Source organism: Pan troglodytes, chromosome 4 (genome assembly GCF_028858775.2).
Source record: "Pan troglodytes isolate AG18354 chromosome 4, NHGRI_mPanTro3-v2.0_pri, whole genome shotgun sequence".
Classification (NCBI taxonomy): Eukaryota; Metazoa; Chordata; class Mammalia; order Primates; family Hominidae; genus Pan; species Pan troglodytes.
In genome coordinates this window covers 155037099-155057572 of record NC_072402.2, presented here as the reverse complement: position 1 = coordinate 155057572, position 20474 = coordinate 155037099, and the positions used below count along the sequence as shown (strand labels likewise).

Sequence of the window (20474 nt, the reverse complement as noted above, 5' to 3'; positions counted from 1 at the left end):
GTGTGGTGGCGCATGCCTGTAATCCCAGCTACTTAGGAGGCTGAGGCAGGAGAATTGCTTGAACCTGGGAGGTTACAGTGAGCCAGATCATGCCACTGCACTCCAGCCTGGGCAACAGAGTGAGACTCCGTCTTAAAAAAAAAAAAAAAAAAAAAAAAAAGTGAACAGAGGTCATCTTAGTGTGACAAAGTGGTTTTTGTTTTCTTTCTGCTTCTCTGAGTTTTCAATCAATGAATTTATTTCAATTATGTAATAAAAACAATTAGAGGAAAGACATTAAAAGGTAGAAGTAGGAGACAGAAAGTCAGATGTGGAGATGGAACTATTGAAAAGAACAAAAACAATCGGCAAATCTCAGCTGGGCATCTCTCTGTACTGTAATACGCTAACCTTAAGGATCTTTGGACTCCAAGGCACATCTGGTTTTCATCCAGACTCCTGCAGTAGCTGTAATGCTGGGAAAATCAGCTCCCTCTTGGGGCCTCAGTTTTGCTATCTACAAAATTTGAGGTTGCACTAGATGAGCAGTTTCCAACAGGGGGAGGTTTTACTCTCCTAAGGAATATCAGGCAATATCTAGAGACATTATTGGTTGCCACAATGAAGGGTACTACTGGAATATAGTCCAGAAATGCTGTTCAACATCCTATAAAGTCCAGGGCAACCCCCTAAAAGATTATCTGGCTCCAAATGTCAGTGGTGCTGAGGTTGAGAAACCAACCCTGGATGGTCTCTGGGGGCCTTTCCAGATCTGACTGGCATTCGGATCTGTGAGTTTGGGTCTAGACTCTCCTCACCTCTGGTGAGGGCAGTAATGCTTTCAAATGACTGACCGGAGTGTTTCTGTGGTCCACTCTAATAAGGAGAGAAGAAGTAACAGAGATGAAGGCAAAGAACACTCCAGGCAAGAGGCCTTGCAGTAAAAGGCAGACTAAAGGGCTCTGTCCTTCCCGGAGACTCGGGCCTGCCTTCCCTCACACGTACAAATAGGTCCCTCTCCTGGTGTATGCTGGCATAACAAACAATGGCCGAAAGTCTAGAAAACCACGCAAAATTTAAACAAAAACTTAGTGATTGCTATTTCCCTAATGACCACTTTCTGATTTCCCAGGGAAGGAAATACTAGAGGAAACACTAGACATTAATAGAATTTCCTTTAAAAACCTGATACATATAAAAATACTTAACAAATGCTGATTTGTTTCAGATTAGATCCAACAAATATATTAAGAGGCTGCGATGACCAGACCATTTATGGATACAAGATAAATGACAGACATAGCACTACCACTGCAGATTGCAGGAAGAAGGTCTTTTCAAGAAGTGGTGCCAGAACAATCTGGAAATAAAAGATTTATACTTCCCATTAAACACAAACATCAATTCTAGGTGAATAATATGGACTTAAAGGTCTGTTTAGCATTGAAAGACTAACCTCTAAAACTTTCAGAGGATAGCCCATCTTCATGCGTTAGAGTAGGAAAGGTTTTCTAAACAAATCACAAGAGTATCAACCGTAAGGGAAAAAAATAACTACACTAAGCCTCAAGAACTTCTATTCACCAAAAGACAACCCAGAGTAATATATCTGCAATACATGTATCCATAGTATATAATGGCCACAAATCCATAAGAAAGATGACTTAAAAAGGCAAGAATGTTGACCAGCACTTCACAAAAGATGGTGTCCAAATGGCTAGTAGCATGTGGAAGGAGAATCAGCATCATTAGGGAAATCAAAATCATAATGAAACATGACAGCCCCCCCAGAATGGCTACGATTAAAGAAGGACAAATTGTTTATGAGGCTGCAAAGAAATTATAACTCTCATACACTGCTGAATGGAAGTATAAATTGGTACAATTTGAAAACTGCTTTGAAGCTAACTTAATAGGTATTTCCCTAATAAAAACAGGAGCATCTATACACCAAAACACATGTACAAGAATATTCATGACATCATTATTCATAATAGTACCAAACTATAAACAACCCAAATGTCCACCCACAGTAAAACGGATGATTCAGTTAGTCTGTTCATGCAATGAGAATACTAGAGTAACTGATTCGGTAATAAAAAAAGGATCATCTACAACATGGATGAATCTCAAATGTAATGTTGAATGACAGAGGTCAGAAAGGAAAGGGAAAACACACTAGATAACTCTACATGAAGTTCAAAGACAAGCAACACTATCTCTGGAAATAGAACTCGGAACTATGATTCCTTGCGGAACACTGAAGAGGGCATGAAAGAACCATCTATGGTACTATAAATGTTCTGCGTCTAGACCTGGGCTACATGGACATGTGCCTTCATCAAGCTGTACACTTAAGATTTATGCATTTGACTGTAATACATTAATTGAAACCACCAGAATACCCTATAAAAACCAAAAACCAGAAAAATGATGCACAGGTACCTGGGTTTCTGTACTAATATTGCACCCTGAATTTTGAGAAATATTTATAAGCACCTACTAACTTAATGAGGAAAATACCTTTGTCCAAGTGATCAACTGTTAAATTTATATCCCTCTACCTATCAATGATATATTAATCTGTTTTTTAAGAAAAGGCAGAAAAAGACAAAAAATGGAAAAGTAAAATGGGCAAGAGATTTCTTTTTCCTTTGCACTTTCTGGTATTTCCCAGTTTTTCTAAAACTAGCATATACTATTTTAAAATTATAGGTCAATAATAATACATGAATATGCTTTCCTTGTAAGAAGTTAAGATATTCCAGATAAGGCTAAAAAGTCCCTGTTGACCTCTAATCCTGGATTCCTCCCTCATACCTAGAGAAAATGACTGTTAATTATTGGTATGCTTTTTTTTTCTAGATCTTTTTCAACGCAGAATTATTTGTGGTTTATATCTATGGCATCATGTGTGTCTTGTCCTAAAACTTTTTAAAGCTCAATATTGTATCTTTCACTATTTTTTATCTTGGTATGTGCAAAACTACTTTATCAGCTTATTCTTTTTACCTGCTTCAGAGTTTTCCATGAGAATGGACATTCCACAGTTTATACAGCCTTTCCTCTATGATGGCCATTAGGCATCTTTCTTTTTTTTTTTTTTTTGGCAATTAGTAGTCTTCTTTCATTGAGAAGAATTGGTATGTCATTTAAAAATTTAATTCTAGCTTCCTAAGCTAAAAAAACTCCAGAAAGCTCATGCCTCATTCTAATATCAGAAAGCACTGTCTAGGCTTGGAGATCTCCCCAGCTGTCTAAGTAGAAAGGGGAATGTGGACTTTAGTGAGCCTAATCCCTGCTCTGTGTTCCCCATCCTTCCCCGACCCCTAGCCCCCAAGGACTGGGATCAATACTGGAAACCTGTGCTTTAGTTCTTCCACCTCTGCTGCTGCTATGCTGTGTGACCTCAGGTGAGTTCCTCCTCTCTCTGGTTCTCAGTTTTCTCACTTATGAATAGAAGGGGTTGAAAGATTCATGCTGTAGCGGGTCTGTCTCAGGTCTCAGCTCTGAAGGTCATGATACTGAGTGTCCTGTTGTCCTCAGTGATACATGTGAGTGACCACCCAGACGGTGCCTGAGGAAGTGGTCCTTTCCTTGCGGCCCCCATCAATAGTCTGCCTCTGGATTCTGAACAGGGGAAGCTGAATTGATGGTCTCTGAGTCACAGTTCCTCATGAAAAGAGGTGCTTAACAGGAGACACTCGGGGACTGAGGCTTCAGGGACCCGTCCCCCCCTCCCCCGCCCCACCTCCACTGTTCTGGTGCCCCTGAGGCCTTCAGAAGTTGTTCCTATTTATCCCTATGACTTCTGAGGGCTACGTTGCTATAGCAACCTGGGGCTGCTAATCTGTGTAAAAAACTTATCAATTAGCTGTCTGGAGAGTCCATTTAAGGGGTAACAGAGAAGCAATTACTCCTTATAGAGGAAGCGCAAACAGTCCCCATTTCAGAGCCTCTCAGGGAGAGTCTGAGAATGGCAGGTCCAAGTCACTCATTTTAGGGACGGGGGCACTGAGGGATGAAATGAACTGGTTCATCCCAAGTCACAAAGACAATTAGAGGCAAGGCATCCTTTCTGGCTCTGATTCAGAAGCTCCATTATCTCTCTACCTTTGTTCCAGGCTTCTCCTTTCCCCTCCCGTCTATTCTCCAAGCACCTATTGCCTCCAAGATGGGCTCTAGACTTTAAGAGCCTTGTCCTTCACTCTCCCAGTGGCCCCCAGGCCTTTGAAAACAGCCAGGCAGACCCCCTCACCTGCTGCTCACATGGCATCCTGCGGTGGCCCACGAAGCCCCAGTGACCTGCTGCCTGGCTGCCTCCCTCCACGGCTCTAACCTCTGTCCCCTTGGCACCAGCTCACTATGAGGTCCTCCCTATTCCTTAAGACCAAGCTCCATCCTCTTCAAAAACAGCACATCTCTCTCTGACACAGCCACTCTCCCTTTATCCTGTGTATTCCTTCACAGCTCCCCTCCCCATCTGCAACCACACTCTGATTGTTACGACTTTGCTCATTCCCCTCTCTGGAATAAAAATGGTAAAACTCTGTCTCTTATTCATGACCATTTATCCACAACCTAGAACTGCTCCTGGCAATGAAGAGGCTCGCCACGCCTCTTGCTGAATGAGTGGATGGATGGCTGGATGCTGAAAGAGATTCCCACTAGGTCCTGAGAATGAGGCATCCCAGAGTAACATCCTTCTGTTTCCTTCTGCTCCAGGCTGTCTCCATTACCTCGACACCTGTAGGACTGGGCCGACTGGGAGCACCATGTGGAGAACAGAGACAAACTGGAGTGCCTTGGGGAGGAAGGAGGAGAGCACAGTCTCTGAGTCAGCCGTGAGGCAGAGCAAATACAAGTGGTCATGCAGGAAGAAGAGTGCCGGTTCTGCGGGGTCCCAAGAGGGAGATGTACAGGGGGGTGTGCTTTGTTCAATATGACAACACTACCGATGGTTTAGTTCTTACTGCATGAGCTTTACATGTGGTGTATCTTTCCGGCCTTGAAACTATCCTGCAGGGTAAAACAACAGTCCCCCATCATAAGAAATGAAGGTAACAGTGCATGTTCTCCCCTCAGCCTGGGACAGCTTCACCAGGCAAATTCCTGCTCATTCTCCAGGCCATCTCCCCGGAGAAGTCCTTCCTCAACCCCAAGAACACATCGAGTTCTCTGTCTTCTGTTCCCATGGGACCCTGCATTCACTCCTCCTAGCTCTTGCTGTAACAGTAGACACATGATTTCGGTGTAAATATGGACAGGACAGGAGGCAGGGCTGGACACTGCTACATGCCCCAGAACAGTGCCTGTCCTATGATATCCAAGGAATAATTATCTAATGAGTGAGATGGAGCAGGCAACCCTCTTAGGGGCCCTGCAGCACCGCCCCCGCCAAGCATGGAAATAAAATCTTGAGTTTCTTCAAGGGAAATTCCAGGCACCTAGCTAGCCCTGAGAAGTAAATAAGCAAGCCGATAAGCAAGAAGGTAATAGTAACTTAAAACAACAGCCAAGGAAGCTAGAATCACGGGATGTTTGATTCCCTACAGAAATTAAAGATAACATCTTCACATATGAACCAGAGTTCTTTTTCAGAAACCTGGAACCACACCAAACAGATGTGCTGGCATGCATGCAGACCTCAGATAAGAGGGAACCGCAGGCCGAACTCTGACCGCAGTTCCAGTTCTTTCTTCTAAACTTATTCTTAGGAGGCCTGGAAGAAGCCATACCCACAAGACCGAGCTAACATTCTTTTCTGCTGACCCTCAATTTTAAAACAAAGCTTCTCTTCCTTACCCAACTGCAAAGCAGAAACTCTCTGAAATCTACCTATGACTATAAGCCCCCACCCACTTCAAGATGATAGCCTGCCCCTTTGGGCTAAACCAATGTGTAACCTCCATACAATGACTTATAACTTTGCCTGAAACTTCCGCTTTCCTGAAATTTACCCCTGCCTTTAAAAACCCTTGTTTGCAAGCCATTGGAGAGGTGGGGTGTTAAGAGAGAACTGCTCAGTTCTCCTTGCTTGGTACTCTGAAAATAAACACCCTCCTTTCTCCTGCAGTAAACCTCGGCGTGGATGTTTGTTCTTACTGTGCCAGGCAGGTGGACCCCAGTTTGGTTCCATAACATGAGGGAATGGCAAACTGAGACCTAGACAACTGCACTAATCGTGAATGGGGGAGCCAGGACTAGAATCCATGTCTGTCTGGAAATGAACTGAAAAGAGCATGTGAGCTTGTACTCAAAGCACAAATCGATGCTGCAGGAGCCTCAATATCTGCTTGGGGTTGGCATCCCCTCCAACCTGGAGACACCCCACTTCCTTTGGGCTCTGGACTTACCAGAGCTTGCTCTATGAGGAGGCAGAAGAGGATGGCATTGCCCACTTCCCTCAGGCTCTGGAACACGTCTGTTTTGAGCTCTGCGTACTCAATGATGTCCTTCAGCTGGTGGTGGAAGAACTCCAGGATCCCTGGGAGGTGAAGCGGGGTGGTCAGTGGGAAGTTGACACTGCTCAGTACGGTCTATGGGAAACAATGACTGAGTGGCAGCCCCAGACCTGACTCTGGGATAGCAAAAAGCCAAACCACGCATCCCTCTTACCTGCAGGCCCAGAGTGAGATTTCTTTCAGGGCTCAGTACTGGACAAAGTTCGAGTAGCTGGCTCATGTCTTTTTCAGAACACACACACGCACACACATGCACACACACAAACACAGGCACACAAATGAGGCACCATTGGACCCTTCCCAGTCCCTCCAAAGTTGCCTGAATTCCTAATCATGACAGGAATTAATATTTATTAGTAGGTGTCAGATATTGTGCTGAGCACTTTATCTGTAATATCTCATTTAATACAATATCACTAACTAGGCACTATTACCCCTGGTTTCAGATGAGGCTCAGAGAGGGTAAGGGGGCACGCCCATAGTCACACAGGTAGTAAGTAGGGCAGCTAGGACTGAACACCAGAAATTTTAGCCTTATCTTTTTCCTATTGTGAATCACACAGATCCAGCACTACACATCTTGGTTTTGGAAAGAAACATCAGATGCCAATTCACAGTCCCCATGTTTCCCTCTTCTCCAGGCCCTGTTTTCAGTTCACTATTAAGGAAGGAAATGATTATTTCTCTGCCCAGCGGTCAAACAGCAAAGATGTCCATTTCCTGACTTATCTTAGATATGTCAACTTGGCACCACTGCCTGGAGCCTCAGTCTCCCCAAATATGCAGATGGAGGAAGATCTCCTGGAGGTGCTGAGCTCATAAATACCTTTTCTAATAACCTGGCTCTGCATTATTTAAACACGCTCACATTTGCTGTCCTCTTCCAACTTCCCAGCAGTCCCATGAGGCAGGTCCCGCAAGCATCATCTCCCTCCACTGACAAGATGATAACATTGCTCAGAGGGATTAAAAGGCTATCTAGCTAGTGGCGGGGCAGGATGGATAGCCAGTACTCTGCCAGCTCACTGGCATGTTAGAGAAGCAAACGCTCTAAGGTGGATGGTCAGAGCCTCCCTCCCCACCATGGGAGGCGTCTGGATTGTTTTGCTATCACCAACCTGGGGAGCCATACTCATGTCGGGGCAAGCGGCATATCTTGGGCATCACCTCTATCAGTGTTTTCACATACTGGAGAATGGTTCCTTGGAGCTGACAAAAGAAGAGTACAGATGAGTGGGCTGAATTCTGGGCTATGCGGGGTATGGAGGTTATGCTGAGACCTCTGAGAGGATGGGGCAGGCTCTTGCCTAAAGGCGGGGAACAGTCCCTTTGACCTTTATAAGGGAAAATAAGCCTTTATAAGACTGAAAAAGGAGCTCTCTCATTGTCTTGGGCTTACAGACTTCAAGGAGGGCACATTTCTAGGTGTAGGGTCTTTCCTGGGGCTGAGGATGCTTATAGCAGATTCAGACAAACAGCTAAAATGAAATGGAGCCAGGAAATTGTGGAGATTGAAACATGCTATTTAATTTCAGCCTGGAAAATTCATGGCACGTTCATCCCTCCTGTGCCCAAGGCAGACATCTTTAATCAATTACCACATTTTCTTGTTTTACTCTGGATTTAGCTCCACAATCTGTAACAACCCATGGTTCCACAAAGCTACTGCCAAAGAATTGGAGTTAGCAGATTAATCCTATTTGCTATTCCTGACCTGGTTATATATTACTTTCTCTTTCATCATTTGAAATTTTCATAAACATCTTAAATGTTTTGGCCTTCAGCAGTGTTGCAGGAAATTAAATGAAATTCAGATGACCATATTTGGGGCAGATTCAGAATAGTGGTAAAGGGATACAGAAGTCTCTTGAAGCCAGTGCAGTATGGGAAGCAGTGTTCAGCAAGAAGTCCCAAGGGAAAGAAGCATGGTGACTGATTAGAGATGTCTGCCATGGGTAAGGGTGTGGAAAATGGCAGCACATGTGTCATGAATTTGCCCTGCTCAAATTAGATAATGGAGCACAGCTGGGGAGGATGAGCAGTCAGTGGCAAGCACTGAAGGACAAAATCAGGATTTCTGAGTTCAGTCATCAAATACAAGGAGTCTAGGGGTCAGAAAATGAGGAGCACAGCTATAGGTCAAAATGTGCACAGAAATGTAACAGAATGACAGGTAAGACCAATCCAGGGATATGGGCAAGGGAACTCCTTGAGTGGTTTCTACAGGTAGAGCTGCAGTGCCTGGGATTTGTTTTTACAGACCAGGTAAAAAGTAAAAGCAAACTTTGTTTATGTCAAACCCACATGGGCATATCTCAAGCCACACTGAGGCCTTCCCTTACCAAGCTCTTCACAATCTTTAGCAGTTCCTCCATGACCACAGCGATGCCCTGATAACCCAGGAGTCTGCAGATAGTCTTGAAATGAGGTGGCCCCACGAAATTCCTGTAGGAGCTGTAGATGTGGCTGTAGGCAATGTTGAGAGGCTGGAAAACAGAGGTAGTGGCAAATAAGTGCCTGAGTACTGAATGGACACTGGTGGAGTCCTGGCAGATGTTCTGCTGACAGAAGCATTAGGAACCCAGTGTTATGAGCGTGCTCACTGGAGCCCCATGAATATGTTTGCAAAATGGTGGTCATAGAGAGAGGTGTGGTCAGTGACTACAGGATGGCGCACAGTCACCAGATGGAGCAGCCACTCCCTAGCAGAAGAGGATAAAGGGCTTCCAAGCAAATACCCCTTTTACAGGGATTCCTGCCACCCATGACGTTCCACACCCAAACCAGGAGTTTTACAAATTGAGCCATGGGGGAAAAGATAAATAGCCGATATCCTTTCTTAAGAGACATTACTAGTACTAGACACTGGCTGGAAGAACCATGTGAAAACTCAACAGCTGGTTCAACATTGTCATCTTTCCTCTACTGTTAGTTGTTTCCATCTATGACAGGCAGGGTCCTGGGAACACACAGGCCTGGGAGTCAGGAGATCTCTGCTGAGTGCATGGGACAACCACCTACAGTTTTCCAGCCTTAGTTTCCACATCTATGAAATGAGGGGTTGGATTAAGTCAGTGGTTTCCCAACTTTAAGAGCAGCAATCCAAAGGAAAGATGCCACAGAACCTCATATGTGAAGCAGGCAAAATGGAGCTGCTCTGGCTTGATGCTGGCTGGGGACCCAGAGACCTGGCCACCACCATTATCCGCTGAACCCCATGAAACACCATAACTGAATTTGAAGGATCTCTTTAAGATCTTTGTCTGAGTATATACAACCAAGCTATAGGGCCCTAAACTGGTCTCACTTGGTTGGTGAGAATGAAAAGTTATCATTGACTCTAACGCTCTGTTCTGGAAATGCTGCCGCTTACGGAGCACCTAATGCCAGGCTTTGTGAAACCCTCCAGGTGCACTATTGTTTAATCCACCCGACAAATCTATGTGATCTATATCATTATTAGCCCCATTTCACAGATGAGGGAACTGAGGCTCAGGTGGGAAAAAGCCTGCACTCACCTGAAGTGGGTACGGCTGATTCCAAAGCCCATGTTCCACCTATCATGGTGTATTTTGGAAGTTGAATTCTTATATAAATGATACTCAGTTTTTTACATAAGGTTTCAATTCAAAACTTAGGGTTTTTTCTTTGTTTTTTTTTGCGACAGAGTCTTGCTCTGTCGCCCAGGCTAGAGTGCAGGGGTGCGATCTCGGTTCACTGCAATCTCTGCCTCTGGGGTTCAAGCAATTCTCCTGCTTCAGCCTCCCAAGTAGTTGGGATTACAGGTGCCCTCCACCATGCACAGCTAATTTTTTTCTATTTTTAGTAGAGGTGGGGTTTCACCATGTTGGCCAGGCTGGTTTCAAACTCCTGACCTCAAGTGATCTTCCCACCTCGGCCTCCCGACGTGCTAGGATTATAGGCATGAGCCACTGCACCCAGCCCAAAACTTAGTTCTGAGTGTAGTTCTCCCAACTGGAATTGCAAAAATCTTGTACATGGAACGTCAATTTATGGGATGACCACATAAGATATTCCATTCACTGAAATTCTCTATTAGCTAGCTAGTTAGAAATTATACATCAGTTAAATGGAAATTCTAATGATGCTTTTGGAGTACTGCAAGATTTTCAACTCCCTTTGGAGCCATCAAGAAAATATTTAATTGAGTTCAGTCTAAGTTTTGAATTAGGTACGTACGTATGAATTATTCTAAACTTTACAAAACAAGCATCACAAGTATGCACTAATAACAAGGATCCGTGAAGAACACAATTAGAGTGCCCACTAATAGCAAGGACTTGTGAAGAATCAGAACACCCACTCATTCACCAGGTTCAGTAATAGTTCACTTGGTGAGCTCATGCCTAGATATTGGGAGGCCTGGAACGTGAGAAGGAGCAAAATTTTGTACATGACACTGAGAAGCTGTCACAGCAAACTCTCCCTGAACCTAGGGGAGGTACTTATTGTATTTAGCTTCGAAATGTATGGGCCAGTAATAGCTTACATAGGGAGAAAATGGAACTGACTTAAGAGTATGATGTTCACTGAAGCTGATGTTCAGCAAATCCTGGGAATGTATGACTTGCTGAGTTGATTTAGCTAACCGTGGGGCCAGGCCATGTCATTTTCTAGGTGTGGAGCAAATCTATTTGAGTGCCTCTGTCACAGGCCACCCTGTCAAATGGGGCCAGGACTACTAGGTTGAGGTGACTGAGGCATGTAGGATATGCAAAATGCTAGGAGGCATGTACTCTTCTAAGCGAGTGCAGCTTAGTTTTTGCCCTGTTAGCAAAGCCCCACTCTGTATTCTCCTGTTTCCCTCTCTGGAGATGATGAATACATAGCAATCACCAAACAAGCCATGGCTTACCTCTGGTGGGAGGAGGAGACTAACTGGAAAGGGGCATGAGAGGACTTCCTAGGGTGATGGAAAAGCTCTACATGCTGATTGGGCTGTTGACTACATAGATGTGTTTGTCAAAACTCACAGAACTGTACATACAATTATGATCTGTGCCGTGTTCACTGAATGCGTCCCTTCCAAATTAGGATTTGGAATCTTAATCACAAACAAATTAGGATTTTTGTGTTGAAATCCTAACCACCAATATGATAGTATTAGGAGGTGGGCCTTTGAGAGGTGATCAGGCCATGAGGGTGGAGCCCTCATGATTGGGATCAGTGCCCTCATCAGAAAAGACAAGAGTGCTTGCTGTCTCTCTCTCCTCTATGCCATGGGAGCCTACAGTGAGGAGAGGGGCCATCTGCACACCAGGAAGTGGGCCCTCACCAAACACTGGATCTGTTGGCACCTTAATCTTGGACTTCCCAACCTCTAGAACTGTGAGAAATAAATGTTTGTTATTCAAGTCACTCAGCTTATGGTATTCTTGTTATAGCAGGCTGAACTGACAAAGACAGTGCATCTTACTGAATATGACTATACTTCAATAAAAAAGTAAATTTAAAAATCCCACTGAGCTATGTCATAGCTTAATTCACCTTCCCAACATGATTTTCAAAGGTTAAAAAGCAGAAACATGCTTTAAATTTTCTCCTGAAGAGGGCTGCAGCTTCAGCCAGCACAGGCACCAGGTGACAAAGACCTGGCTGTGCTCACAGCCATGGGAACATAGTGCTCATGGACTGCCCTGACAGCCTTCTCATTCTCCACTCACACCAGGGACTCTAGGCTTCTCCTGTAAACCCAGCAAAGCTCTCAGCACATTCTCGTTTGTCCCCTTTTCAAATATTTCAGAAAGGAATTTCTGAGTAGCAGGCAGCTTTCTAATGGATATCACTGGAGGGGACAAAAAGCAATCATCTACTTATATTTTCTGTCTGATTCTCTGACTTCTTTTCTAGCTTGTCTGAGTCCATAGGATGGGCTTTGGGGTGGGCACACCTCAGTTCAAATTCTAGGTCTGTAAATGTACTAGTTAGATGCTCTTGGGCAAATTACCTAAACCCTCTAAGCCTTAATTTCCCCTAAGTAGAGATGATAATACCAAATCCAATAGGGTTGTTTGAGGTTTAAATGTGATCACATATATAAAGCAGTCAGCATGGTGCCTGGCACACTGGAAACGCTCACTGAAATAATAGCCATTAATATTATTTTGTTTGATGACTTGGTAAATAAAGACAAAAACACAGCTTTCTGGTCGAATTTCCCCCAGCAGCTTTGGCGACAGCTACGATTCTCTGATTGTAAATAGGGGAGTGCATATGTGGGGGGTAATTTTATGCAACACAGCATGTACCCCACAAAGTGATAGGACAGAGGTGAGAGCCAGGACTAGTTGATAGAATGCACCAAAAAATGCATTTTATTCAACATTAAGAACATCATAAAAATGGGAGATGTTCAGTAACAGATTGTACTGGGTGGAGTCCCTCCTCACTGCAGGTATCTTATAACAACAGGGTTGTTATAAGGGGTCCTATCAAGGGCTGGAGGTGGGGATAGATGTGCTCCCTCTAGAGGATCAAGCTGAAACGCATTCTTCCTGGACGCTCATCCTTCTGAGTGGTGTCCTAAACCCTCACCGCCACCCAAGGAGCTTCTAGTACCAAGCTTCCCTGAACACTTCCTGGCAAGCACAAATAAATACACATTTACATATATGGAAACTGTTTAGCGGGAATTCCCAGATCTAGGCAGAGGCGGAGAATAGTATTGGAACTGTTTTACCACGTAAGGATTCTTAAAATGCCCCCTACACACCCACTCGGTTCACTTTGGAGGCCCCTGATTGACATTCCTATGTCAGTCTTGGATTCTGGTCTAGACTGGGAGTTTAGGCTTCCGTTGATGTTCCAAGATGCATTTCATGTGAGAAGGACCAGCATGAAATGAGGAGAATTCAAGTCGTCCTCCTAAGATTAAAAAAAATTCCCCCGACCCCTCATTCCCCCAAATATACCACACGCATGCAAGAAGAAATGCACACGCATGCTGAAAAGTACACGCACACTCATCCCCGGAGGGCACCCATCTGACCTGCTGGCTCAATAGGAGGCTGGGCCCTATTGAGAAAATGTGGGAATAGGGGAGCCTGGGCATTTTCTGAGGGTTGGCAAGGAAAAACAAGAATGCAACATGACATGAGCCATTGGAAACTTGCCATTGAACCAGTTCTGCTAACTGATAGGTTCCAATCAATGGGCCTCATAGGAAACTAATTATGTATCCTGCCTGGTTAGGATGGCTCACTTAAAATCAAGCTTATTTAAATCCACACTACACAAAATAGATAGCTTTATGAGATCTCAAGAAATAAACAACCCTGATTCAGGAATTAGAGCCATGTTATTACTGTGTGACGCAGACCTGCATTTTCTTAAAAAAAGCAAAAAAGTATTTTTAAGGAGAGAAAAAAAGATGGTGAGTTTTACTGGCAGATCCTGGGCACTGTAATATTATCTGTAGATGAACTTTAAAATGTTGTGGTAAAATATACAAATAAAATTCACCATTTTAGCCATGTTTAAATGTTGTATATAGACTTTTCATCTATCTGTTGAGATAGGCCTCTATCTCATCAGATGGTAAACACGGCCAGCCACTTCAAACAGTAAGGCCTATTTACTTGGTAAACTGAATTTGTAAGCAATTTGCATCTCTGCTCTCTGGAATCACAATTGCTGTTTTCAGAGATCCCAAGAGGAATTAAACTGTTCCTAATTTCCTATTTTTGTTACAATTTCTCTAATGGATATCATCAGCCCGCAAACACAAACACAGCTCTCTAATTTAGGTGGAATGGCTGCAGCTCAATTCCCTAAAATCACTGCAGGTAAATAAAGGCGACGGCAAAAATAAAACAGCAGCATCGTCCTTGTCGGGAAGATCACAGAGCAAGACAGTGCCAAGGACTGATCAATTCTCAGTTCCAGGATCAAATCCATTGTAAACGCTTGGGTAAAACTACTAATGTGTCTATGTGTCTGTCTGTCTGTTCTTGACATTTGGGGGGCCATAGGGCTGGGTCTCCAACATCTGGGTTCCTTCTTGGCCTTCTCAGCTCAGAGGCTGAAAGATCCAAAGAGCTGCTATGCAGATCTCAAGAAATGACGCTCCTTTCTCTCCTGGGCTATGAATAAGGTGCGTTGGAAAAGGCAAGCAGGGGAACAGGAGCCGAGCCTTCCGGCTCTGAGAGATCACATCAACACTGTCACACTCAGAGATGCTAAAACTTTTGAAGGGAACCAATGTCATCACTTTTCTTGATAATCAGTACTCATGTGATGACACACAAGTATATCAAGCTTCTCTGTGAATTTTTCACATACGAATTCCGTCATAGCCGCCCACATTGTTTTCTGTGGCTGCTCTAACAATTACCACAAATTTGGTGGCTTCGAACAACAGAAATGTATTCTCTCAGGCTTCTGGAAGCCAGAAATCCAAACTGGTATCACTAGGCCAAAATCAAGGTGTCAGCAGGGCCACATTCCCTCCAGAAACTGCAGGGGACGATCTGTTTCCCGCCTCTTCAGCTACTGGAGGCTGGCGGCATTCCCAGGCTTGCAGCTGCACCACTCCAATCTTCCCATCTCTCTGCTGGGTCTTCGTATGGCCTTCTCCTCTTACATGTGTAAGCTCCCTCTGCTTCTCCCTTATGACACTTATGATAGCATGTAGGACCCAGCATAACCCAAGATAATCCAGGATTATCTTCCCATCTCAAGGTCCTCCAGTTAATCACATCTCCAAAGACCTCTTTCCAAAGAAAGTTACATTGACAGGTTCCAGGATTAGGACCTGATGTCTTTGGGAACCATTCTCAGCCTTCTAAACCAGGTAAGGCAGTGCAAGTATCCCCATTTAGCAGAAGTGGAATCTGAATCCCAAGTGTAATGAAGTGACTTGTCTGGGGTGAGATACAAGATGAAATTCTGCATAGGAAATTCCATATGTATTGGTTGCCAAAATCACAAAAGCCTTCTGGACTGGTGGGTAAACTACCTTGTAGAAGTGGTACCATGCAGACAGAAGGGTGGGGTGGTGGCAGGGAAGTGGGAGGTGCTGTTGGTGGTGGTGTCACAGGGACCAAGATTCCCCTGGTCAGCCCAGGCAGGCAGTGTTGGCATCCAGGTGTGTACCCAGCTGAGCTGTGCCCAGCTTGCTGTAGCAAAGCACTGGGTTCTGGGTCCTAAGGATATGATTTAATAAGGGAGGCACTGTGACAGTATGACAGTATGATGCATTTGCCTGAGGTCAAACTGTGCCTCAGATGGGGGCTTGTGACAACCAGGCCAAACAGATCACACCAACAATTTCTAAGGGCCAAAAAATTACCAGGAAGTTATTAGAATAATTGAATGAATGCTTTATGCCACAATCTATGTCACTTGGAAGGCAGTTTTAGGATAGACTCTATATAATTTACTTTATTTAGAGAATATATTCTTAAAGTTTTGATTCATATATTAATTTTGATTATTTGACCAGTTGTTAAGGTTTTGTTTTATTGAGCATCATCTCTAAGTGACAGAGCTCTTGGACAGAAGAACTTAGACTCCAGAGTAGGGCCTGTTCAGAAGAGGAAACACTTGCTGGTCATATTTCTCCAAATGAGTTGATGTCTTCCCTGACGCTACCACATCAGGTGGTTAGATGTTCTCTGTAAGAGCTTTTAGTTCTTCACCTGCTCCAGCATTCTGGAGTCCACCATACTGTGAAGTCCTGGCCCTACCTCTCAAGGGAAGCTAATCACAAAGCAAAGGGCTACTATGGACTGAAGAATCACAGGTTACAGGATGGTACAAGCAGAGCAGCAGAGCATCAAAGAGGCCAGCCAGGATCTCCAGCTCTAGTGGCCAACAGGCCCAGGCTTACACCATTGTTTGCCAGGACCTTGCTTTGTGAGAGCAGCCAAGCCGGCCCTGCTGAGCTTCAATCTCTCCCGTTGTACAATGGTGATAAGAAGGCCGATCTCAAGGAGTTGTCATGTGGTTTGTAAAACAAGAACACACATGTTAAATGCAGAAAAAGTTCCCAAGTTTCTGAGTTGTATGAGTTTTACTGTCATCTTTGAACTTTTCAATATTATTTATGTACAATGAGCATATACATTAAAAAATAAAACAATAAAAGTGATTTAAGAGAGGAAAAGCAAGGAAGTGCTATGCAATTCAGAGTGTAAACTTTCCTCATTATAGCCTCTGGATGAAGCTATGACCAACTCAGGAAATGGCTCTGAACCACTGACCTTTTCTTCTTAATAATAACAGCTACTATTCTTAAGCCCAGGACTTTACAGACATGGGTTCATCTGTTATAAATAACACTACAAGGCAGGCATTATAATATTCTCATTTTTAAAGTGGGGGAATTTTCCCTGAGAACTGGAACAAGACAAGGGTGCCCACTTTAACCACTTCTATTCAACATAGTACTGGAAGTCCTAGCCAGAGCAGTAAGACAAGAGAAAGAAATAAAGGGCATCCAAGTGAGTAAAGTGGAAATCAAACTGTCACTGTTTGCTGATGATATGATTGTATACCTAGAAAACCCTAAAGGCTCATGCTGTACACCAACACCAACCAAGCTGAGAATCAAATCAAGAACTCAACCCCTTTCACAATAGCTGCAAAAAAATTAAAATAGTTAGGAATATATCTAACCAAGGAGGTGAAAGACCTCTACAAGGAAAACTACAAAATACTGTTGAAAGAAATCATAGATGACACAAACAAATGGAAACACATCCCATGCTCATGGATGGGTAGAATCAATATTGTGGAAATGACAACACTGCCAAAAGCAATCCACAAATTCAATGCAATTCCCACCATCAAAGTACCATCATCATTCTTCACAGAACTAGAATAGACAATGCTAAAATGAATATGAAACTGAAAAAGAGCCCACACAGCCAAAGCAAGGCTAAGCAAAAAGAGCAAATCTGGAGGCATCACATTACCCGACTTCAAACTATACTATCAGGCTATAGTCATCAAACAGCATGGTAATGTCATTAAAATGGCATATAGACCAATGGAACAGAATAGAGAACCCAGAAATAAAGCCAAATACTTACAGCCAACTGATCTTTGACAAAGCAAACAAAAATATAAAGCGGGGAAAGGACACCCTTTTCAACAAATGGTGCTGGGATAATTGGCAAGCTACATGTAGAAAAATGAAACTGGATCCTCATCTCTCACCTTATACAAAATTCAACTCAAGATGGATCAAAGACTTAAATCTAAGACCTGAAACCATAAAAATTTTATAAGATAACATCTGAAAAACCCTTCTAGACATTGGCTTAGGCAAAGACTTCATGACCAAGAGCCCAAAAGCAAATGCAACAAAAACAAAGATAAATAAATGGGACTTAAACTAAAAAACTTCTGCATAGCAAAAGAAATAATCAGCAGAGTAAACAGACAACCCACAGAGTGGGAGAAAATCTTTGCAAACTATACATCTGACAAAGGACTAATACCCAAAATCTACAAGGAATTCAAACAAATCAGTAAGAAAAACAAACAAACAAACAAACAAACAATCCCATCAAAAAGTGGGCTAAGGACATGAACAGACGATTCTCAAAAGAAGATATACAAATGGCCAACAAACATTAAAAAAAAAAGCTCAACATCGCTAATGATCAGGGAAATGCAAATCAAAACCACAATGTGGTATCACCTTACTCCTGCAAGAATGACCATAATCAAAAATCAAAAAATAATAGATGTTGGTGTGGATGTGGTGAAAAGGGAACACTTTTACGCTGCTGGTGGGAATGTAAACCAGTACAAATATAATGGAAAAGAGTGTGGAAATTCCTTTAAGAACTAAAAGTGAGAACTACCATTTGATCCAGCAATCCCACTACTGGGTATCTACCCAGAGGAAAGGAAATCATTCGAAAAGGATATTGCACACACATGTTTATAGCAGCACAATTCGCAAATGCAAAAATATGGAACCAGCCCAATGCCCACTAATCAATGAGTGGATAAAGAAAATGTGGCATGTATACATCATGGAATACTACTCAGCCATAAAAAGCAATGAAAAAACGGCATTTGCAGTAACCTGGATGGAGTTGGAGACCATTATTCTAAGTCAAGTAACTCGGGAATGGAAAACCAAACATGATTATGTTCTCACTTGAGTGGGAGCTAAGCTATGAGGACAGAAAGGCATTAAGAATGATACAATGAATTTTGGAGACTCAGAAGGGTGGGAGGAGGGAGAGGGATAAAAGACTACACATTGGGCATAGCGTATACTGCTCGTATGATGGGTGCACCAAAATCTCAGAAATCACCACTAAAGAATTAATCTACGTAACCAAAAACCACCTGTTCCCCCAAAATTTATTGAAATAAAAAAAACTGAAATAACTGAAATAAGTAAATAAATAAATAAATACATAAAGTGAGGGAATTTGGCCAGGCGCGGTGGCTAATGCCTGTAGTCCCAGTACTTTGGGAGGCCAAGGTGGGTGGATTGCTTGAGCCCAGGAGTTCGAGACCAGTCTGGGCAACACGGTGTGGGGAGGATGCTTTTTTTTTTTTTTTGAGATGAAGTCTTCCACTGTCGCCCAGGCTGGAGTGCAGTGGTGCGATCTTGGTTCACTGCAATGGGAGGGTGCTTTTATGCTCTGTGGGGACTCACCACTAGCTCTTGGGAAGAGGCATGCTGTATGCATTGCTGCAGATTTAAGACAGGCCCCTAGGAAGACTGAATGCCATGGGAAAGCCATAGAGCACCTATCTGATCTCATATCTACTAAAAATACAAAAATTAGCCAGGTGAGGCGGGGGGCAGTGGCTCATGCCTGTAATTCCAGCACTTTGGGAGGCTGAGGTGGGTGGATCACCTGAGGTCAGAAGTTCAAGACCAGCCTGGCCAACATGGTGAAACTCTGTCTCTACTAAAAATATAAAAATTAGCTGGGCATGGTGGTGCACACCTGTAGTCCCAGGTACTCGGGAGGCTGAGGCAGAAGAATCACTGGAACCCGGGAGGCAGAGGTTGCAGTGAGCCGCAATTTTGCCACTGCATTCCAGCCTGGGCAACAGAGCGAGACTCCATCTCAAAAGTAATAATAATTAGTCAGGGGTGGTAGTGCACACCTGTAGTCCTAGCTACTTGAGGGGGCTTAGGCAGGAGGATCTCCTGAGCCTTGGGAGGTCAAGGCTACAGTGAGCCATGACTGTGCCACTGCACTCCAGCCTGGGAATTCCAGGGCATGCTCTGTGAGCCACTCACTTTCCCCATGTGCCAATCCAGCTTTGGGAATGGGGCTTGCCCCATGTTATCCCTTCACTGCCACCTTCAGGAAGGGTGGAAGAACCTTGCTCCTAGCTGATTTCCTCTAGCAGTAATTTACTACTGATGTCAACTAGCTGGGGCTCACCTGGCCTGATAGCGAAGAGGCTACAACTTGCACAGACTCTGGAGGAATTGTCCCTGATGATGGAGAAAGTGTGAGCCTGGCTGAGGTGTAATGTCCTGTGGCAGGTGTCCCAGATACTTTATCTCCTTCACAAACGGCTGCACTGGCTCCTCTGGGTGCTGCTGGTGAGCGGTGACAGCTCAGAGGAGCGGGATGAACCCTGGCCTCCGAGTCTGGGGCCCCACCCCATTTCACTGGCAGCTCTGCCACTCATCAGTCAAGCGGCCTGAGGAATGCCATGTCTTCTCCCAGGACTGTGAAACAAGAGGGCTTGGAGGCCTCACATTCTCTGAGTATCTTAATTCCACAGAGGAAAATTTCTCATGGTTAAAAATGTCATCCAAGAATATTAAAAATAAATTCCAATTTTCTGTGGAAAAAGGCTTGAGTTCTACCTTGTTCCTCCTCAGACCCCTTAACTCTGGTATTTTTACTCCCCGCAAAATAACCTTTTCAAAGGGCATCCGCAAACAGCTGCGTGGCCTTTCTGTGGGGAGGATGCTTTTATGCTCTGTGGGGACTCACCATTAGCACTTGACCTGGCTGTGCTCGCATGGGAAGAGACATGCTGCATGCATTGCTGCAGATTTAAGACAGGCGC

The 20474-nt window shown here is 43.9% G+C and overlaps 1 protein-coding gene across 5 annotated transcripts in view; it reads right to left on the bottom strand.

Annotated features, from left to right (window-relative positions):
- Positions 1-20474, bottom strand: part of CYFIP2 (cytoplasmic FMR1 interacting protein 2) — a 127104-nt gene that overhangs the window by 25274 nt on the left and 81356 nt on the right. For all 5 annotated transcript variants that reach the window (XM_009450053.5, XM_009450055.5, XM_063811616.1 and 2 more), the window contains 3 exons: positions 8786-8929; positions 7562-7652; positions 6336-6466 (listed from right to left, as the gene is read on the bottom strand). In XM_009450053.5, the coding sequence (XP_009448328.2) occupies positions 6336-6466; positions 7562-7652; positions 8786-8929 (366 nt within the window). The remainder of the gene's footprint in view (positions 1-6335; positions 6467-7561; positions 7653-8785; positions 8930-20474) is intronic.